A 15,901-nucleotide genomic window follows, 5' to 3' on the forward strand; every position below is an offset into this window, starting at 1 on the left:
GTGATCAGAAGCAGGCTAGGCCAAGTCGAGTCAGAATAAAGTCTTATTCTGACTACGCCCTAAACATCTATCCTGATTAGGACTAGAAACGTATGTCTCCACATCGCAAAACGAAAGAATTAACAGAGTCATCTTTCATCTCTCTCCACATTCATCTCGAGGACAATTCATTTGAGACATTCGCCAAGTAATAATCTATGTTGAGAGTATCATTGTGCCAGGGTGTGACAGTCTGTACATTCTCTTCCCCCTCGTCCAACACTTTTGTCCCATCGAATCTGCTTTGTGAGAGCTAGCGAGCAAACACGAACCCTGGAAAGCCTGCAGATGATTCTTTTTGACACTCTGCAATGTAGTTCTGCAAGCCTCCAAAATAGTAGAGTGTTCCAGTGGGCTTCCCGGGAATATTGGCGCCGGTGAACCACGATCCCACCTTCTCCGCTGTTTTAGACATGACGGTGGCACCGTACAGCTGTTCGCACAGTTCGTTCCAGTTGTCTTGAGCTGCCTTGGTTGGTTCGATTGTTTGTTGGCCGGTCTCTCGCAGATAGTTTATCATCTTCCCTATTTCTGTCCCCGTCGTATCGATGATCATGGGGAAATTGCTGAAGGTGCCTTTTGGGCCGGACATCATGAATAGGTTCGGGAAGCCTTCAATGCCTATTCCGAGCATGGTGTCGATCTTTGTAGACCACTCGTTGGCGATTGCACGACCATTGCGACCACGGATATCCATGCTCGTGATCGGACCCGTCACCGCGTCAAAGCCAATGGCATAGACGATGATGTCAAATTCGTACTCGTCCGTACTGGTACGAATACCCTTTGGTGTGATTTCTTGGATTGGGCTTTCCTTGATGTCCACAAGGTGAACATTTGGTCTGTTGAAAGATTCGAGATAGCGATGTCCCAGAGGAGGCCGCTTGGAGAAGAGGGCGTAGTCTGGATTCAGCTTCTCAGCAGTCTTGGGATCCTTTACAATCGCTCTTGTCTTGTTCCTCAAGAAGTCACATGCGGCCTTGTTGCACTCTTCGCTGGTGAACAGGTCGTCAAAGGTTTCAAAGACAAAATTGAAGCCTCCTGCCTCCCAGCCAGCATCAAAGGCTTTTTGGACAGTTTCCGGATCGTCTTTGACGTCGGCATATAATCGCCCCGTCGGAGGGATATCCAGTCCAAAGACCTGACCCCTAGCACAAGCCCAGATATCATCGTAGTTCTGCTTGATCTCGGTGGCGTGTTCTTTGGTCACCGTATAATTCCTCGCCGGCAAGATGTAATTTGGTGTTCGCTGGAAAACATGGACAGACTGGGCCACATGGGCTGCTACAGGGACGATTTGCACTCCTGTAGCACCCGTACCAACAACTGCAACGCGTTTATCCTTGAAGGAGACCTCCTTGTCTTTGGGCCAGGACGAGGTTTGATACCAGTCCCCTTTGAATGATTCATAACCCGGAAACGGTATCTGTTTGGCAGATGACAAGAGGCCGGTGCCGAGAATCAGGAAAACGCTCGAGTATTTTTCACCTTTGCTGGTTTCAAGATTCCAGACGTTCTTGTTCTCGTCAAAGTGCGCTGATTTGATCTGACTATTGAAAAGAATGTCTTTACGCATATCAAATCGATCAGCGACAAAATTCAAGTATTGCTTCACTTCGGGCTGGCGAGGATAGCGTTCCGACCAGGTCCATTCTTGACATAGCTCCTTCGAGCAGTTCAGGGCATAAACCCAGCTCTCGCAGTCGGTTCGACATCCTGGATAGTTGTTCCAGTACCAGGTCCCTCCCACTTCAGAACCCGTTTCGAAGATTTTGGCTGATACTCCGATGCGGCGTAACTCGTAGAACATACGAAGTCCAGAGAATCCCGCTCCGATGATAGCGGCTTCAAAGTCAGGATTGCCTCCGAACCCCGCTGGTTTGGTGCCGTTGACACCATCTGGTGATTTCGCGGCCATTTCGGAGTACACTGTTGGGTTTGGTAGAGAGCGATCACAAGAAAGCAAAGTAATAGAGCGCCGTGCTTTCCATAGACCTATTAAGTTCAAAGAGATCGACCTTCGGATGCAGAGTCGAGTTGACTTTACGCGGCAAGGGTGCAAATCGTTCCGTCATCCCTTAACCTGGGGCCTTGGGAATTTCCCCAGGAATGCGAGTCTTGGTGGGGAAGGCCGGTTTGACCGTGGATCCCGCGGAGCAGAGTCCTCGGCATGCCGAGGCAACCCGAGGGGCTCCTGTCCCCCTTTCCTTTGCTGAACACTGTGGAAATTGCTGTTGTGGAACCGGGAGATCCTAGCCCAGAGTCTATCTCAGGGGAGAGAGGCTGCCTTTCCCCAAAGTCTTTCCCGTGGGGAAACTCTCCGTCCAGACCGGACCCACTCGAATACTCGGCATGTGGGTCCATGTGCCTGTTCAGGGGACGTTGAGGTCCATGCCGTGTGAGCACATCTCTTTCCTAGAAGCACATTGCAGCTAGAGGACTTTGGGAGTGAGCAAGACGTGAATCTGGCAACCGAGCGGGATGCGATAAACGTCGACTTCAACTCCTTGTTCTAAATCGCGGGCGCTGGACTCCCTCAAAATGGCCAGTTATCAGTGAGTCGTGGATGGCACCAAATGCTGTTATAACATTCTCGAGACTGCTTATGTTTGGCACATATCGGCCGTAGATACTTCTGGTAGCGGCAGGACGGCACATACGGATGGTAGCCGGACCCTCCCCTCTGATCAGCTCCGTAGTCAAAGGTTCCATGCCAACATTCTCTCTGCGCCGATACTGTGTTACCAATGGCATTTTCCAAGCAATGGTACTATGAAAGCGACGAGTTCCCACAAGTAGCTTACATTGTACGTCGTGCTACTCAGTCCAGTGATAGAAGAGCAGCAAATGACCGACTCATATGTAAGGGCGGACAAGCAGAGTCGTCCGGGGACAACCTGCTTTCGAGATATTCACATTCTGACGGCCTGAATCTCTCACCCCGCATCTTCACTAGCCATTTCGCTAGCCATTGATCCTCCATTCGGGGTCCGGGATGATCCCGGGGATGCTTTGACCTGTAAATGATATAAATCTGTCTGCCTGCCTCCAGCCCCCCATCACAGCGACTCTTGCCAAGTTGTCCGCAACCCACTGTCCCATATCAAGTACCATCACACTACCGTCATCATGAATGATTCTACGGTAACGACAGTCGAAAAGGACGTAATTAACCCTACTACCCAACAGGTGGAGTCGCCAGCTCACAAGAGCGAGGAACACCACCACCATCATCATGTTCCTCACCCTCACCCTCACCATACAAACATCGATGAATTGGATGTCGTCGAGATCACAACAAAAAGTCCGTATCGCGAAATCAATTTCTATGGTACATTTGCCGCAGTCACCCTTGCTGCGTCTTCCAGTTTTGGCGGCTTCCTGCTACCTGCCACATCATTGACACTGATCAATGCGGATATCGGTACGTGGCGTCATCATGCTTCGACTGTCTGAAACGATTAACGCAGTGGACAGGCCCTTCCAGCAACTATACATGGGCGATCCTGGCCTGGAATGTCTGCCTCACTGCTGGGGGTGTACTTGTGGGTCGTCTCTCTGACATCTTTGGTCGTCGTTGGTTCTTTACATCCTCGTCCCTGGTGGCCATTATTGGACACGCCATTGGAGCGACGGCAAACAACATGAACCAGATCATTGCAGCTTCTGTCTTCATCGGCCTGGCAGCTTCCGCACAGTCGTCTTTCAACTATGTGCTGGCGGAGATTGTGCCGGTAAAGCACAGGTTTTACTGGATGAGTCTGATGTACTGCATCATCTCGCCGATTTCTGGCTTTGGGGCCGTGTTTGCGCGTCTTTTCATCGTCAACACGAGCGCAAGTTGGCGCTGGATTTACTACTTCTTCATCATCAACAGTAAAATAACCCTTTTCTTCTGGTCGGCTTTGACTGATGGTTCACAGACTTCGTGAGCCTTCTCCTGTGGTTCTTTTTCTACCATCCTCCTCGCTTCTCGGCTCTTCATCGGAACCGAACAGTTTGGGACGAAGTCAGGGACCTTGACGTGGGAGGAGTCATTCTATACACCGGCGGGATCGTGCTTTTCACTCTGGGGATATCTTGGGGCGGGACGATCTACCCATGGAAATCAGCTCACGTTATTTCCTGCATTATCGTGGGATTCTTGGTATCTGTTGCCTTTGTTCTTTATGGTACATCCCTGTCCCCTTGGTCATCATCATGGGCGTGTGCTAAGACTTGCGGCAGAGGTATATATGCCACTCAACCGCCCTCTCATGCCGATGCACCTATGGCTGAACCGGGATTATGCCTCCATCACGATCCTTACCACTGTTGGGGGCATGGTATACTTCTCTATCAATGGTGCGTATGATCAGGCTGCCGACATTGCCGCCCCTGACTTACCGTCTCTAGTCATCTACCCCGTCATGGTTGCGGCCCTCTTCACCACAGACGTTGTCCTTGGAGGTCTCTATACTTGTGCCATCGCCGCAAGCACTTCCCTTGGCCAGGCCTCGGGATCCGCCCTTGCAGTGCCCGGCGGACACGCCAGAGAAAAGCTCATCTTCAGTGCCATGGCTATGACCGGCTTCATTGGTGGGATGGCCGGCGTAGGTCAAAGCAAGGTCATCTCCACCGTCTTGGTAGCTCTAGGTTCGCTCGCTGTGGGCCTGATTGAAGGCCTGGCCATCGGCATCGTCACGGTGGTGATTGACCAGAAAGAGCTGGGGGTTGGAGGTGGCGTGTTCGGCAGCGTGAGAACCCTTGGTGGTGTTCTTGCCAGTATGTTTGAAGTTGTATCCCGTCTGAAATTCGAGGCTGACCCCTTCACAGCCGCCATCTTCTCCTCGATTCTCACCAACAAGTTGACCGACTATACCAAAGACATGGTAGTTCCGGCGGCGCTAAATGCAGGACTGCCGACAACGTCTCTGACCCAATTCCTTAGCGCTCTCGCGTCGGGCAGCGCTTCGGCAATCAGTGCTGTGCCTGGAGTGACACCATCGATCATTGCCTCAGCGGTGAGCGCCAACAAGGCGGCATATGCAAAGGCCTTCCAGATGGTGTTCTACTCGAGTATTCCATTCGGTGTCTTGGCTGTAGTGGCTGCTTGCTTCGGGCCAAAGATCGAAGACAGGCTCACCCACGATGTTATCCGTCGGCTTGAAGGTGCGCACCTTACTGGCAACACTACCAGCGAGGAAAGTATCGAAACCGCCAAGCCATAAAATGACAGAATGATCAACAGGCCTACTGCTTGGGATGGATGGCGTGGATCTTGGGAAATCTCTTTACGTGCCTATGTACAGCTTGCTGATCCGCTACTGGTTTGGCCGCCCGCCTTTGTGGGTGTGAAGTCGACTTGACGTACGCTGCTCTACTTGGCTCTTCTATGGACACCCGAGTAGCGAAAACTCTTGTACCATCAACTTATAGTACCAATGCTGGTTAGATATGATTCATCTAGCAGCAACAATTCTTGCTCCTGATGCATGCGCTTTAACATCAAGGGTAGGAAAAAAACCTCTATAGATATTCAGAGCGCAAGGCAACATGTAATTCAAGTTGCCTTGACAGACCATGTGTTTCTCCGAGGGCGAGCGTCCGAGTGGTGAGAAAATGTATGGCGGCCATTTGATATCCATCTATAACAGCCAAGAGAAGTTGTCTTTGCGCGTTCGTTCCGGACACCCTTGAGCATGATCTATGACTCTCGATTCAATTGATCGGTAAATGGATGGGTATGGATAGCCACAATCAGCCACCGTTGGTCGTCCGTCTTCCGCAAGGTATACGTTGCGGTAAACTGTTCGCACAGAGTGCCATCCTGCCTCAGTCTCCTACAGGGACAGCTGACGAGCACCAGGCCGGCTTCGTCCAGCACAATGACCTTCTTGGGCGCCGCCCACACAGAGTTGCTGAACCCGTCCTTCTTCAAGCGTTCGACGGTGCTGACCAACAAATCCTCGGCGGCCTTGTGATCACGTACCACTGACACACCAGCTCGTGAGATGGATGCAAAAGGCTCATCGTAAAATTTCGCGACTCCCGCGAAATCTCTTGCGTTGAAGGTGCGGAGGTAGTTGTCCAGTTGCTGCTCGGCTTCCTCGGTGATCGACTCCGACGAGGACATCTTTTTTTTTTCCCTTCTTTTTCTGTGTTTTGATGTTGAGGTGGTGATGATGACCTGTGAAATTCTATTCAAATGTTTGGATCAAGGGCTCATCGTTGAAATAGACTTCACCCTCGGCGCGTTGACTTGCCAATCTTGTTGGTGCAGCCGCGGCACAAAAGCTGGAGAACATCACTGTAATGATTTCGTACTTCCCAAGGCCCTCGGGAAAACGACGTGTGGGGTTCTTTCACTGTTCGTGGAATCGACTCCAATCAAACAAACAAAGTGATGGCACGTAGACATCCACGCGACTTTTTAACACTTTGATATTTCCTCTTTGCTTAGGTCTTCTTCTCACGTCCCAGAAAAAAACCAAAAGACAGCGCTCCATTGGCATGTGCTATTGCGACAGGACTCCCGGCTAAACTGAGCCGATTGGAGATTTCGTTCGGAAAAGCAATAGCCGGCCTCGTTCTTGGCTGTGCCGAGTATACGTGAAGCTATTTTCGGTTAGCTGGATCAGTTTTGTGGGGGGCCATTATGCCGTTTTCGCTCCAAATGAAGGGCATTACGATGTAGTTATATACTACAGTAACTGGGTTTATATACCTATGTCGAAGATCGCCTATCAGGGCAAACCTCATCCAATGGGTAAATACTAAATGGGGAATGGTGTCTTGGAAGTAAAAGAGCCGAGGTAGCCCATTGACGGCCGAAGCCTACACGGCAGCACAAAATAGTTCGTGAGGTAGGAACACTGTAGGGCGACCTGTTGAGTGATCGGGAAAACCCACCTTAGTACCGACAAGGACAACAAGTTAAGGCATTGAAGGGCTATCAAGACAATGAAAATATCACATGAATGTTCACGTGATGATTGCATAAATCGACCAATCGGGTACGCCGGGTATACCCAGTCAACTGGTCAATCAAATCCACCGCTTTTGGAAATTCTTACCTCGTATATCACCTCGTAAAACCGAGTACTTCGATTCTCTCCACAGGAAGATCTTGGTAGAAAATAACTTGATAACAGTAACCCATCCTCTGTGCAGAAGTAAATTGACCAAAATCACATATACGACTCTGGACCATACAATATCCCTTTGCGAATGGAACAATCGAGTGATGGCCTGTCAACCCCCATGCTGTCAATATGCCAGAAGGGAAGGATTTCCCAAGCGGGCCCGGTGAACCAAAAAAAAAGTAGCATGGATATGGGACACGGATGACGAGGTAGGAAATGTTGAAGCACTGCACGGGCCACATCCCTCGCTGTAAATGAAGAGATCCTACGCGCTCTCTCCTACTCTATCAGGTTAACAAAACTACTTACTTTGGAGGTGATGGAAGATCGGAGCTCGTTAGTAATCTCCAGCCTTCCACAATTCCCACGGGACCCGGCCTGACTCCTGACGATTCGGATCCTTCCATGCGTAACGAGAATCATAGCGTCTAGACGTCCAGTCCGCAAGCCTCCTACATATACTAGCCCAAGACTATCCAGGATCCAGGATCCCTGACCTATGTCTTTACTCGGTATAACTCGCCGCACCCGCAGCCACATCCGCCTTGACCTCGACCCCGACTTCAATAATGAGTCCCACAGTCCGAATTTACCCCCCAGCAGCGGTCACGACCGATATGTTGGCACCGCCTCCGGAGAAAACTCATTCGGTCTCTACTCCTCGTAACCACGACATCTCATGCCGCGAGATGCATTTGACGTCGGCGGCTGGTTCACTCTCTAGGTTTTGCTGATGTATTGTTCACTGCTGTTGCCAATACCCCGGTCATGTCAAGAGCCTGCTGTGCTCAACAACAACAACGACGACGACGACGACGACAGCATCCTCATCGTTCTGCGACGTAATGAGCAATAGCCACTATACCGGCAGCCTAGACACGACAACTAGCATTGTGGCCATCACCTCGGCGCTGTGTCTATACAATGCACTGGAGCTGGTCTTGCTCATCTTCACGACTTTTGCCATTTACCGCGGCCTCTATTTCTGGTCGCTGCTGGTGGCAACAACGGGACTGGTTCCCTACACTATTGGGCTCATCCTAAACTACTTCCAGGTGGCCAGCCTCGCGGGCCTAATTATCAACAGTGAGTTCTTGTGTGTGCGTTCAATACAATAGCCATTTCTTTGCCCACATGGCTGGGGTTTGTTCCATAATGCTCCCCCCGTCCTCAGCATTCACTGACGCATTCCCAGACTATGGATGGTGGACGGCCATCACCGGGCAGAGTGTGGTGCTGTACTCTCGACTGGGAATCGTGCTTGGAAAAGGCAACGACCGGATCCTCAAGTACGTCAAATGGATGATCATCGTCGACGGCCTCACCCTCCACACGGCGACCACCGTAGTCGAATTCGGCTCGTACTATGGCTCGCCGCCCGCCCAGGCGCCCTTCTCGCGCGCCTACACGTACGTGGAGAAGATCCAGATGACGGTCTTTTGCATTCAGGAGTTCATCATCTCGGCCCTCTACCTCTGGAAGACGATGGACATCGTCAAGGCGCAGAGCCTCCATGCAGCCTCGCCGACCAACACATCCGAGCAGAGAAAGAAGAGACGTGTCCACCGGGTCATGTGGCAGTTGTTTATCATCAACGTCGTCATCATCGTCCTGGACATCGCGCTGCTGGTCCTCGAGTACCGGAACCTGCACATCCCCGAGGTCGCGTTCAAGGGGTTCTGCTACTCGGTCAAGCTGAAGCTCGAGTTCGCCGTCCTCAGCAAACTGGTCGAGGTGGCGCGCTTCAGGAACGCGAGGCCCGTCCCGGTGAGCCTGAGCCACACTTTCGACGTCGCCTCCAACGACGTGACCGACAGCCTGCCCACCACGACCAAAGATAATGCCGACATGGCCCTCGATCTGGGCCGCGGAACTGGAACGACGGCAGTCTCGACCTCGAAGCATCTGGGCCGACTGTCCCGGAGCGACAGCGCATCGCCGCCAGAGTGGGCCGCGGACGTGCTGACACCCCCGAGACACATTGCCGACGACGACGACAACGACGTGGAGAAGAACGCCGAGTGTCCGGGCCAGGGCCGACGACAGAGCTCAGCAGCGACATTTGGAGGCGTACTCGAGCGTGGGGCGAGTTCCATCTCGACCCTCGTCGCTGGGAACGTGGCGGAATACCCCCACCAGCGCCGCGTCAGGACGGGTTCGGAATTCCTCTACGCGGACGCCATTCGCGAGATAGCGCGGCGAGACTGAGCGTTGGATAGAAAGTCGACCCCCCCCCCCCCCGGGGGATTCCACCGCGCTGTTTGCTTCGGGAGAAAGAAGGCAGACCATTTCGTCCTTCTCCAGAACTACACTCCGATACAAAAAGGGATTCGGATCCAGGTCTGGTTTGAAAATTACATATATTGCGGTCGTGGTCGGTCATCAGGAGTGGCGAGCTGAGAGAGAGACTATTCTCGTTATCTGCCGCTCAAGTCCAATTCGTCCCATGTCATGTTATACAATATCGGTCCTGGTCTCTGAGTCCTCTTTTTTGTTTTTCAAGAAACAGCGAAATCTAGATCCAACCCGAACAATCTTCGCTGACACTCCCAGACACATTGGATCTCAGACAGTTACTTGGTTTTCTCTGCCATAAAGGTGTCATGTCTTTAACTCACGGGCGGAGTCCATTCATTCAGGCACCTCAGCGCTCCAACTCTGAGCCAGCTCGTTCCCGAAGAGGAAACGGTCCCAATCCAAACTCGCTCCGGGCTCCACGGAGAACTGGAACGTCGCGTCGTCCGCGTCAGCACTGCCTGGTACATCCCAAGCGGAATTTGGTAAGTAGGCAGTAGAGTCAAACGGGTCGGGATACGTCGGCCCAAATCCCTCGTCGGAAACTGGCTCTGACGAGCTCTGAGATTCCATCTGTGGTGGCTCTGCATTCAGTTCCGGGACCCTGCATGGGTGTGACATGTTGGCCATGCCAGTGCATTTGCGGCGCAGGAGTCGCGGCGGCCTCAACTCGAGGTGGATTGCCCCAAAGTACGGCAGGACCACGGTCCGGTGCTTCACATCGGCTCCTTGGAGAGAGTCGGCGTCTTCGTACAGGAAGGAGCCCAGCTCCCGCAAGACTTTGAGGCCCTGTCTACTGATGCTGCCGCCCTGTTGGGTCGCGCGGTACCGGAAGACCTCCTTGATCTCTTCGATGAGAGCGAGGTCGTCGCTGATGTTTCCCATCCCGACGGATGCTGGTTGAGATCGAGACTCCGAACAGTATGACAAGCGCATCAATAGGCCCACCATGAGGATGCACGCACTGAACAGTCCCTGGAAATCTTCGCAGCTGCAGATGTAGACGGCGAGGGATGGATCGGAACGGAGCAAGTTGAAGATGCGAAGCATGCTGCGACAGCCTTGCATACAGAGATGTTTGTTCACGGCGTATGGATCCGGCGTAATGTGGTCGCCGGGGTGTTGGTTCTGTGCAACGATATTCGGATCGACTTTGAGCATAAATGGCAGATGGAGGAAGGCCTGGACTTGCCAGAACCACATCTGAGCAAGGAGATTTTCGTGCGCCCGAAACGAATCGGAAACCCCAAGGTGTGATTCCACGTCCCACCAGTCCGGAGGCATAGCTGCTGCTACTTCATCCAGCGTTGCTTGGATCTCCATTGTGGTCTGGAGTTTCACCGGATCCGGGTCAGAAGTCGCGTTGCGGTCGTTCACTCGGCCTGCAGCAATGGACACGACACGCCTGAAAGCGCGCATTTTGATTTCCACAGACACCGATGCCCCGTCTCGACTGGATGTCTGGCCCTTCAACACGGCCATTGCCAGACGGTCCGTGAATTTGACGTCCTCCGCGTGGGGAAAGCCAAGGGTCATGCTCATGAGTCGATCGAGCTCCATGATGGAACCGATAAACCGCTGTCTGTTGAAGAGCTGGGTTAGTTGCTGCCCGCACATCTTCGGCGCAAATTGGCCCGCGTCAGCTGGTATCTTGGGCTCTGCGAATCCGATCTCCTGCGCGATTTCCAAAGCTCTGCGTGTGCTCAACCAGGACTTGCGCAATTGATTGCTCTCGGCGTACATCTTGGCACGTATCATCAGGAGCAACAGGATGCCGGGGTCATGTTTGTGTTTTTGCTGGGCCGTGGGAGAGAGAACGACCGTATCGACGACGAGCGTTATCCGGTCGGCTAGTTCGGATGGGGATGTAGAGATGTTTAGCTTCTGATCGTCGACACCAGGGCGTAATTGGTAGAGGGACAGGGCAATACAAAGGAGTCCTGTGGCTAGCGACACGAGATCGTGCGTGCGGGATAGTTTGGTGAGTACGAAATCCCGGAAGGACAGAGGTTCGTCAGAACGGGTCATCGTATGAGACGTTGTAGTAGAACCTGGCCATATGTGAGAGAAGGGAGAGGCATTAGCCCCTGTTTGCATGCCCGACACCCAGCTCCCCAACGTCGAACTCCCTTGGGCCTGAGTCTGTTGTCGGTCATCCTTGCGAAAGGGGGAGAATTCCTGCATCGCCACCGCCTGGTCTCGCCACGCGATCCACCACTTTACAGAAATATCTAGCACCTCGTGCACGTGTGGTTCAGAGGAGATGGTCGAGAGCAATTTTTCGGCATCCGTGCTGTCGACACACTTGGTGAGGTCTGAAAAGCTCATAAACTCAACCTTCTGGGCTAGGATGGAAGAAATACAGGCCGCGTTCTGTGTAAACATCTCGTTGTTGAACAGCTGCGAAAGCAAGGGACTGAGTGTCTTGCAATGCTCCTCCAAAGCCATCGTGGTTGGGGCACAGACATCTCCTGTGTCATTTATTGATTCTTGAGGATACTGCCGCAATTGTGGGATTGGTTGGTGAGAGTTGAATATGCCCGAGGCTGCCATTTCGGTCGGGATTTCTTGCTCCGGCAGGGTCTGTGGCTGGAACTGTGTAGAGTCATATTGCTGTTGGTGAGTATTGGCGGAAAAGCCGTTCATATTCGCAAACTCGAAGCCCAGATCGAAATTCAAGGCATTGACATAAGCGTTTCCGTCAGTAAGACCCAATTGTGCATCCAGGTCGAATGTGGGATTGAATTCGTGTTCCTGACCCAGATATGATGTGGGATCAAGCGCTGTATAATTGCCCAGGAACGTCAAGTTGTTGCTCTGGGTTTGATCAGAGGCATTGGCAAGGACGTCAACCTGCGTTCCTTTCCGGTCTCGCTCTCGGGCCAGCCGTGAGACCAAGGGCTCCATCCTGTCTACGCGGATTTTCACACGCGGGTAGTTCTCATCTTCGGAATGACTAGTCGACGACTGCATCTCACGGCGTCTCTTGTAAATTCTCGGCTGACGGGTGCTTGGTTTCGAGGACGTTGAAACGTCCACGGCTTCTTGAGGAGATGTATCCAAGGCGACAAAGCCTTGAATTTGGCAGATGCGATTGTGTTTTTCGCATTGGATACATTTTCTCTTCTCTTGCGAGGAGGAAGAAGACGGTGTTTGTGGGTAGTTGCACTTTATCTTTCGGCGACGGCCTTGGGAGTGAATATGGGTTAGACTGATTGTTTCTTTGCAATTAGGTTGTATGAAGCGAACGTCCGAACTGAAGCACCGAATGAAATACCGTTTTTTTTTATGGCAAACAAAGAAGATTCAACCTGTCCAGGCCAGCATCTGAAATGGACGAGTCGAAAGCGGCATGGGCTGGAGGCTAAGTCAGGCCTCTTTGACTTTCCCTTTTGTCCAAGGATTTCGAGCATAGATAGAGGCGGCTCAATGGATACCTGAGGCAGCGTGTTTTCCTAGGCCCAAAATAGGCCCAAAACAACGTTGTAGATCACACAGAAACCGAACAAAAGTGGGGAAGACAAGGAGAATACGTACATTCTTGACACGACTTTGTGCCCTTTCTCATCTGCCTCAAAGGTGAAGGACCGTTCGATTCGTCCAGACCATTTTGAAGGGTGGTTGATGTCTCGGCTCGCATTGCGTTTTTTCTTCGGACAGTATAGTTTCAGATAGAAGGACTTCCCACGGCGCGAGGGTGGTGGGTATTCAGCAGGGAGGAATGCAGGACCATTTCAAGAAGATATGAGGAACATAATTGATCTAACAGCAGATGGGTGATTCCAGGGGCGTTGTTGACAGAGGAAAGCATTCCACCGTTTGGTGTAGACGGGTGGAATGCAATGGAATTGGTGCCTGAGGACGGAGGATGGAGATGGATTGTGCCAAGACTTTGCGTCCAGGCCGGAACCTTCATTGACGTCTACATTATTAAGCGGAATGCTTGGCATGTTTGGAAAGGGAGGCGCCGCAACCAAGAACATCAACTCCTCATCTCCCTCTTATCGATCCTCATCTATGGACCTCCACTTACTTTCGTTCTCACTCTCACCATATTCCTCCCTCGTCGCACCGGCTCGTCGACTTCGAGTCCGACTTTGACTGCGACTAACATCGCCAAAGCGACTCTTGCTCCGACTTTTACTCTTACTCCTCGTCCGTCTCTCATCCCGCCATCTACCTCTTTTCTCCCCCCTGCGTGACGCCTCACTCTTCTTGACTTTATCGACGTCCATATCTGGATGCATCCGTCGTATGTGTTCGTAGAGTTTCTTGCCCTTTGAAAAAGGCACTCGTGCTCGTGGGCATGATGGGACAGGGCAGACGATCTGGTGCTCCGGATCGTTGTCTGATTCTCTGTCGGTATCAAACTCGAGATTGGCGCTGTTGGCGCTGATACTAGTACTGCGCGAAGCTGGCGTCTTCTTGATCGCCCACGAACCACGTCTTTGCCTGTGTACGCTTTCCAAGTGCCTATGGAGGTACCATCTTTTGCGAAAGGGAACCTTGTGTCTCGGACAAGATTGATGTGGACAAATATGATCATTCTTGACCACTTGGACTTGAATTCCTGAGCATGCGTTACCCATTTCTTGGCAGTTTCTGCACGTTCTTGCTCCTCCATGTTCGCCGTTCGCGGGCTGACATTCGCCTTTCGTCGCCTGACACCTTTCGCAGGGTCTGGAGGTGCGGATTAAAAGACCTTCGTCTTCGGTGGATTCTGCTTCTTGTTCTCCCGTCCGAGATGGCGCTTGACTTTCAGACTCATAAGCAAGGTGTTCCGTAAAGTGTGATGCACTCCCATCCTTGCCCTCTCCCTCGTAGAAAGTGCGGTACAGCATGTTCCCGTCAAACAGCTTTGCACATCGCCGACTTGCGCGTTCAACAACTGCGGGATCCCATCGTGTCAGGGTAGCCATGCCCATCACATCGCTCCAATCGCGTAAGCCGAGATTCTCGACCCTTCGGGACCGTGCACCAGAAGCAGCAGAGGGGACCGACGCGCTCGATATGTCGGTGAACACGGACGCTGAACGTGCCCTCTGCCTAGCAGCAGGACGCGAACCGCTTCTTCCCCGGGCGAAGTCGCTTGTGTCGTCTTCGGGACTGTGAGAATATTTCGCCCTGCGCTTGCTTGGTGGCTTGAATGCGTATGCGTATCTAGCTTTATGAAGACCGAGCAGCAAATCATCGACTTGGCTCAGGATATGTCGCGCGCTAGGAAGAAAGTATTCACGCGCCTTTTCGTCGTCCGCAAGGGGAACGGGGCGTCGCTCCGTCTCACTCGTATCACTGTCACTCTCTCCTTCGGCGGGAACGGACGCCTGCTCAGCAGCATCATCATCATCGTAGAACGAAAACGGTTGGGAGTAGAATACTGGTTCTTCTGTGGCTTCTGGCGAGTCCGGACTCTCTGCCTCTTCCACAGCTTCTTGATCCTCGGGCACGTCCACCTCAGCCTCTCCATGGTCGACTTTCATATCCCTCTGTGATGCGCCGGTCGTGGATGGGGCTTCCCAGCGCCTCTCATTCCATCGTTCTCGAGCGATCCTCGTAGCGGTGGCAATCAGCCATTCTTCAAGGTTGGCACTAGGCCGCGAGTCGACTGCCATGCGATACCCGCCATCTCCCTCCATTCGGGGCAACAATTCTTCCCGGGGAACCTGATCAGGAGGTATGGGCCAGGCTGTCCAGGATCTGGCCAGTCCATTTCTCCCCCCAGTGTGTCGTGCCTGATTAGACTCGTCCTCATCGTCCCTCGACGTCGTGGAGAGGACCGACGACGCTCTCTCCTTGCCCTTCTTACTGCGCTTTGATTCCCTCCCTCCACCTCCTTCTTGCCGCAGCTTGCGCTTCAGCCCGAAAGCGTCAAAGAGGTGAATACTGAGGTCCTGGCTGCGCACACGGTCCAGACTCAGAGCCACTGTCCTTTCCGCCTTCGTCCAAGAGTTCCACGTCGACACGGGGCCGAAGTAGCGGTTCGGCCGGCTGAAATATGTCTTGCCTTCTTCCCCCTGTGCGAATTTATCGTCTAATGTCACATACGGGACGGTCCGCGGGGCTACCGGACCACGAGACTGAGATGTGTTGATGTCCGGCGCACCAGCAACTGTAGGTCGAGCAGGGGATGATGGAAAGACAGGGTCAGGCACTGGCACTTCGTTCTCGGCATCTGAGTCCATTCTCGCGCAATTGCAGAGCGACTCATTGCCAAAATCCGAAGGCGAAGTTGTCCCAAAAGTTGTTGTCCGGCACGAAAGACGATCTCATTTGGAAATCTCGAGAGGGCGAAGATCAGAAATTTGAAGGCAACAAGAAAAAGCTTGATCTTGTGATCTTCTTTTCACACGAGCCAAACCATCACTCTACAAGGACGTCGTCGCTCTTTTGATCCGCTGGCTAGTATTGCAGAGACTTCTACGTCGAGGATTAAGAATGGAACA

General features: G+C 52.5%; 6 protein-coding genes across 6 annotated transcripts; 2 read left to right on the top strand and 4 right to left on the bottom strand.

The window, feature by feature from the left end:
• Positions 1-292: 292 nt before the first annotated feature.
• Z517_06679 (uncharacterized protein) lies at positions 293-1,957 on the bottom strand (the record flags this gene model as incomplete). The annotated part of the gene is made up of 1 exon (XM_013428418.1): positions 293-1,957. The coding sequence occupies one exon, from the start codon at positions 1,955-1,957 to the stop codon at positions 293-295; it is 1,665 nt and encodes a 554-aa protein (XP_013283872.1).
• Positions 1,958-3,168: 1,211 nt separating this feature from the next.
• Z517_06680 (uncharacterized protein) lies at positions 3,169-5,249 on the top strand (the record flags this gene model as incomplete). Its single annotated transcript, XM_013428419.1, has 6 exons — positions 3,169-3,463; positions 3,517-3,915; positions 3,963-4,211; positions 4,267-4,383; positions 4,435-4,803; positions 4,855-5,249. The coding sequence occupies 6 exons, from the start codon at positions 3,169-3,171 to the stop codon at positions 5,247-5,249; spliced, it is 1,824 nt and encodes a 607-aa protein (XP_013283873.1).
• A 476-nt stretch (positions 5,250-5,725) lies between these two features.
• On the bottom strand, positions 5,726-6,154 carry Z517_06681 (uncharacterized protein; the record flags this gene model as incomplete). Its single annotated transcript, XM_013428420.1, has 1 exon — positions 5,726-6,154. One exon carries the CDS (start codon positions 6,152-6,154, stop codon positions 5,726-5,728), a length of 429 nt encoding a protein of 142 aa, XP_013283874.1.
• Positions 6,155-8,008: 1,854 nt separating this feature from the next.
• On the top strand, positions 8,009-9,371 carry Z517_06682 (uncharacterized protein; the record flags this gene model as incomplete). Its single annotated transcript, XM_013428421.1, has 2 exons — positions 8,009-8,249; positions 8,359-9,371. The coding sequence occupies 2 exons, from the start codon at positions 8,009-8,011 to the stop codon at positions 9,369-9,371; spliced, it is 1,254 nt and encodes a 417-aa protein (XP_013283875.1).
• Positions 9,372-9,794: 423 nt separating this feature from the next.
• On the bottom strand, positions 9,795-12,365 carry Z517_06683 (uncharacterized protein; the record flags this gene model as incomplete). The annotated part of the gene is made up of 1 exon (XM_013428422.1): positions 9,795-12,365. The coding sequence occupies one exon, from the start codon at positions 12,363-12,365 to the stop codon at positions 9,795-9,797; it is 2,571 nt and encodes an 856-aa protein (XP_013283876.1).
• A 1,094-nt stretch (positions 12,366-13,459) lies between these two features.
• Positions 13,460-15,640, bottom strand: Z517_06684 (uncharacterized protein; the record flags this gene model as incomplete). The annotated part of the gene is made up of 1 exon (XM_013428423.1): positions 13,460-15,640. The coding sequence occupies one exon, from the start codon at positions 15,638-15,640 to the stop codon at positions 13,460-13,462; it is 2,181 nt and encodes a 726-aa protein (XP_013283877.1).
• Between the last annotated feature and the right edge of the window lie 261 nt (positions 15,641-15,901).

Source organism: Fonsecaea pedrosoi (genome assembly GCF_000835455.1).
Source record: "Fonsecaea pedrosoi CBS 271.37 unplaced genomic scaffold supercont1.4, whole genome shotgun sequence".
In the NCBI taxonomy this organism is placed as follows: Eukaryota; Fungi; Ascomycota; class Eurotiomycetes; order Chaetothyriales; family Herpotrichiellaceae; genus Fonsecaea; species Fonsecaea pedrosoi.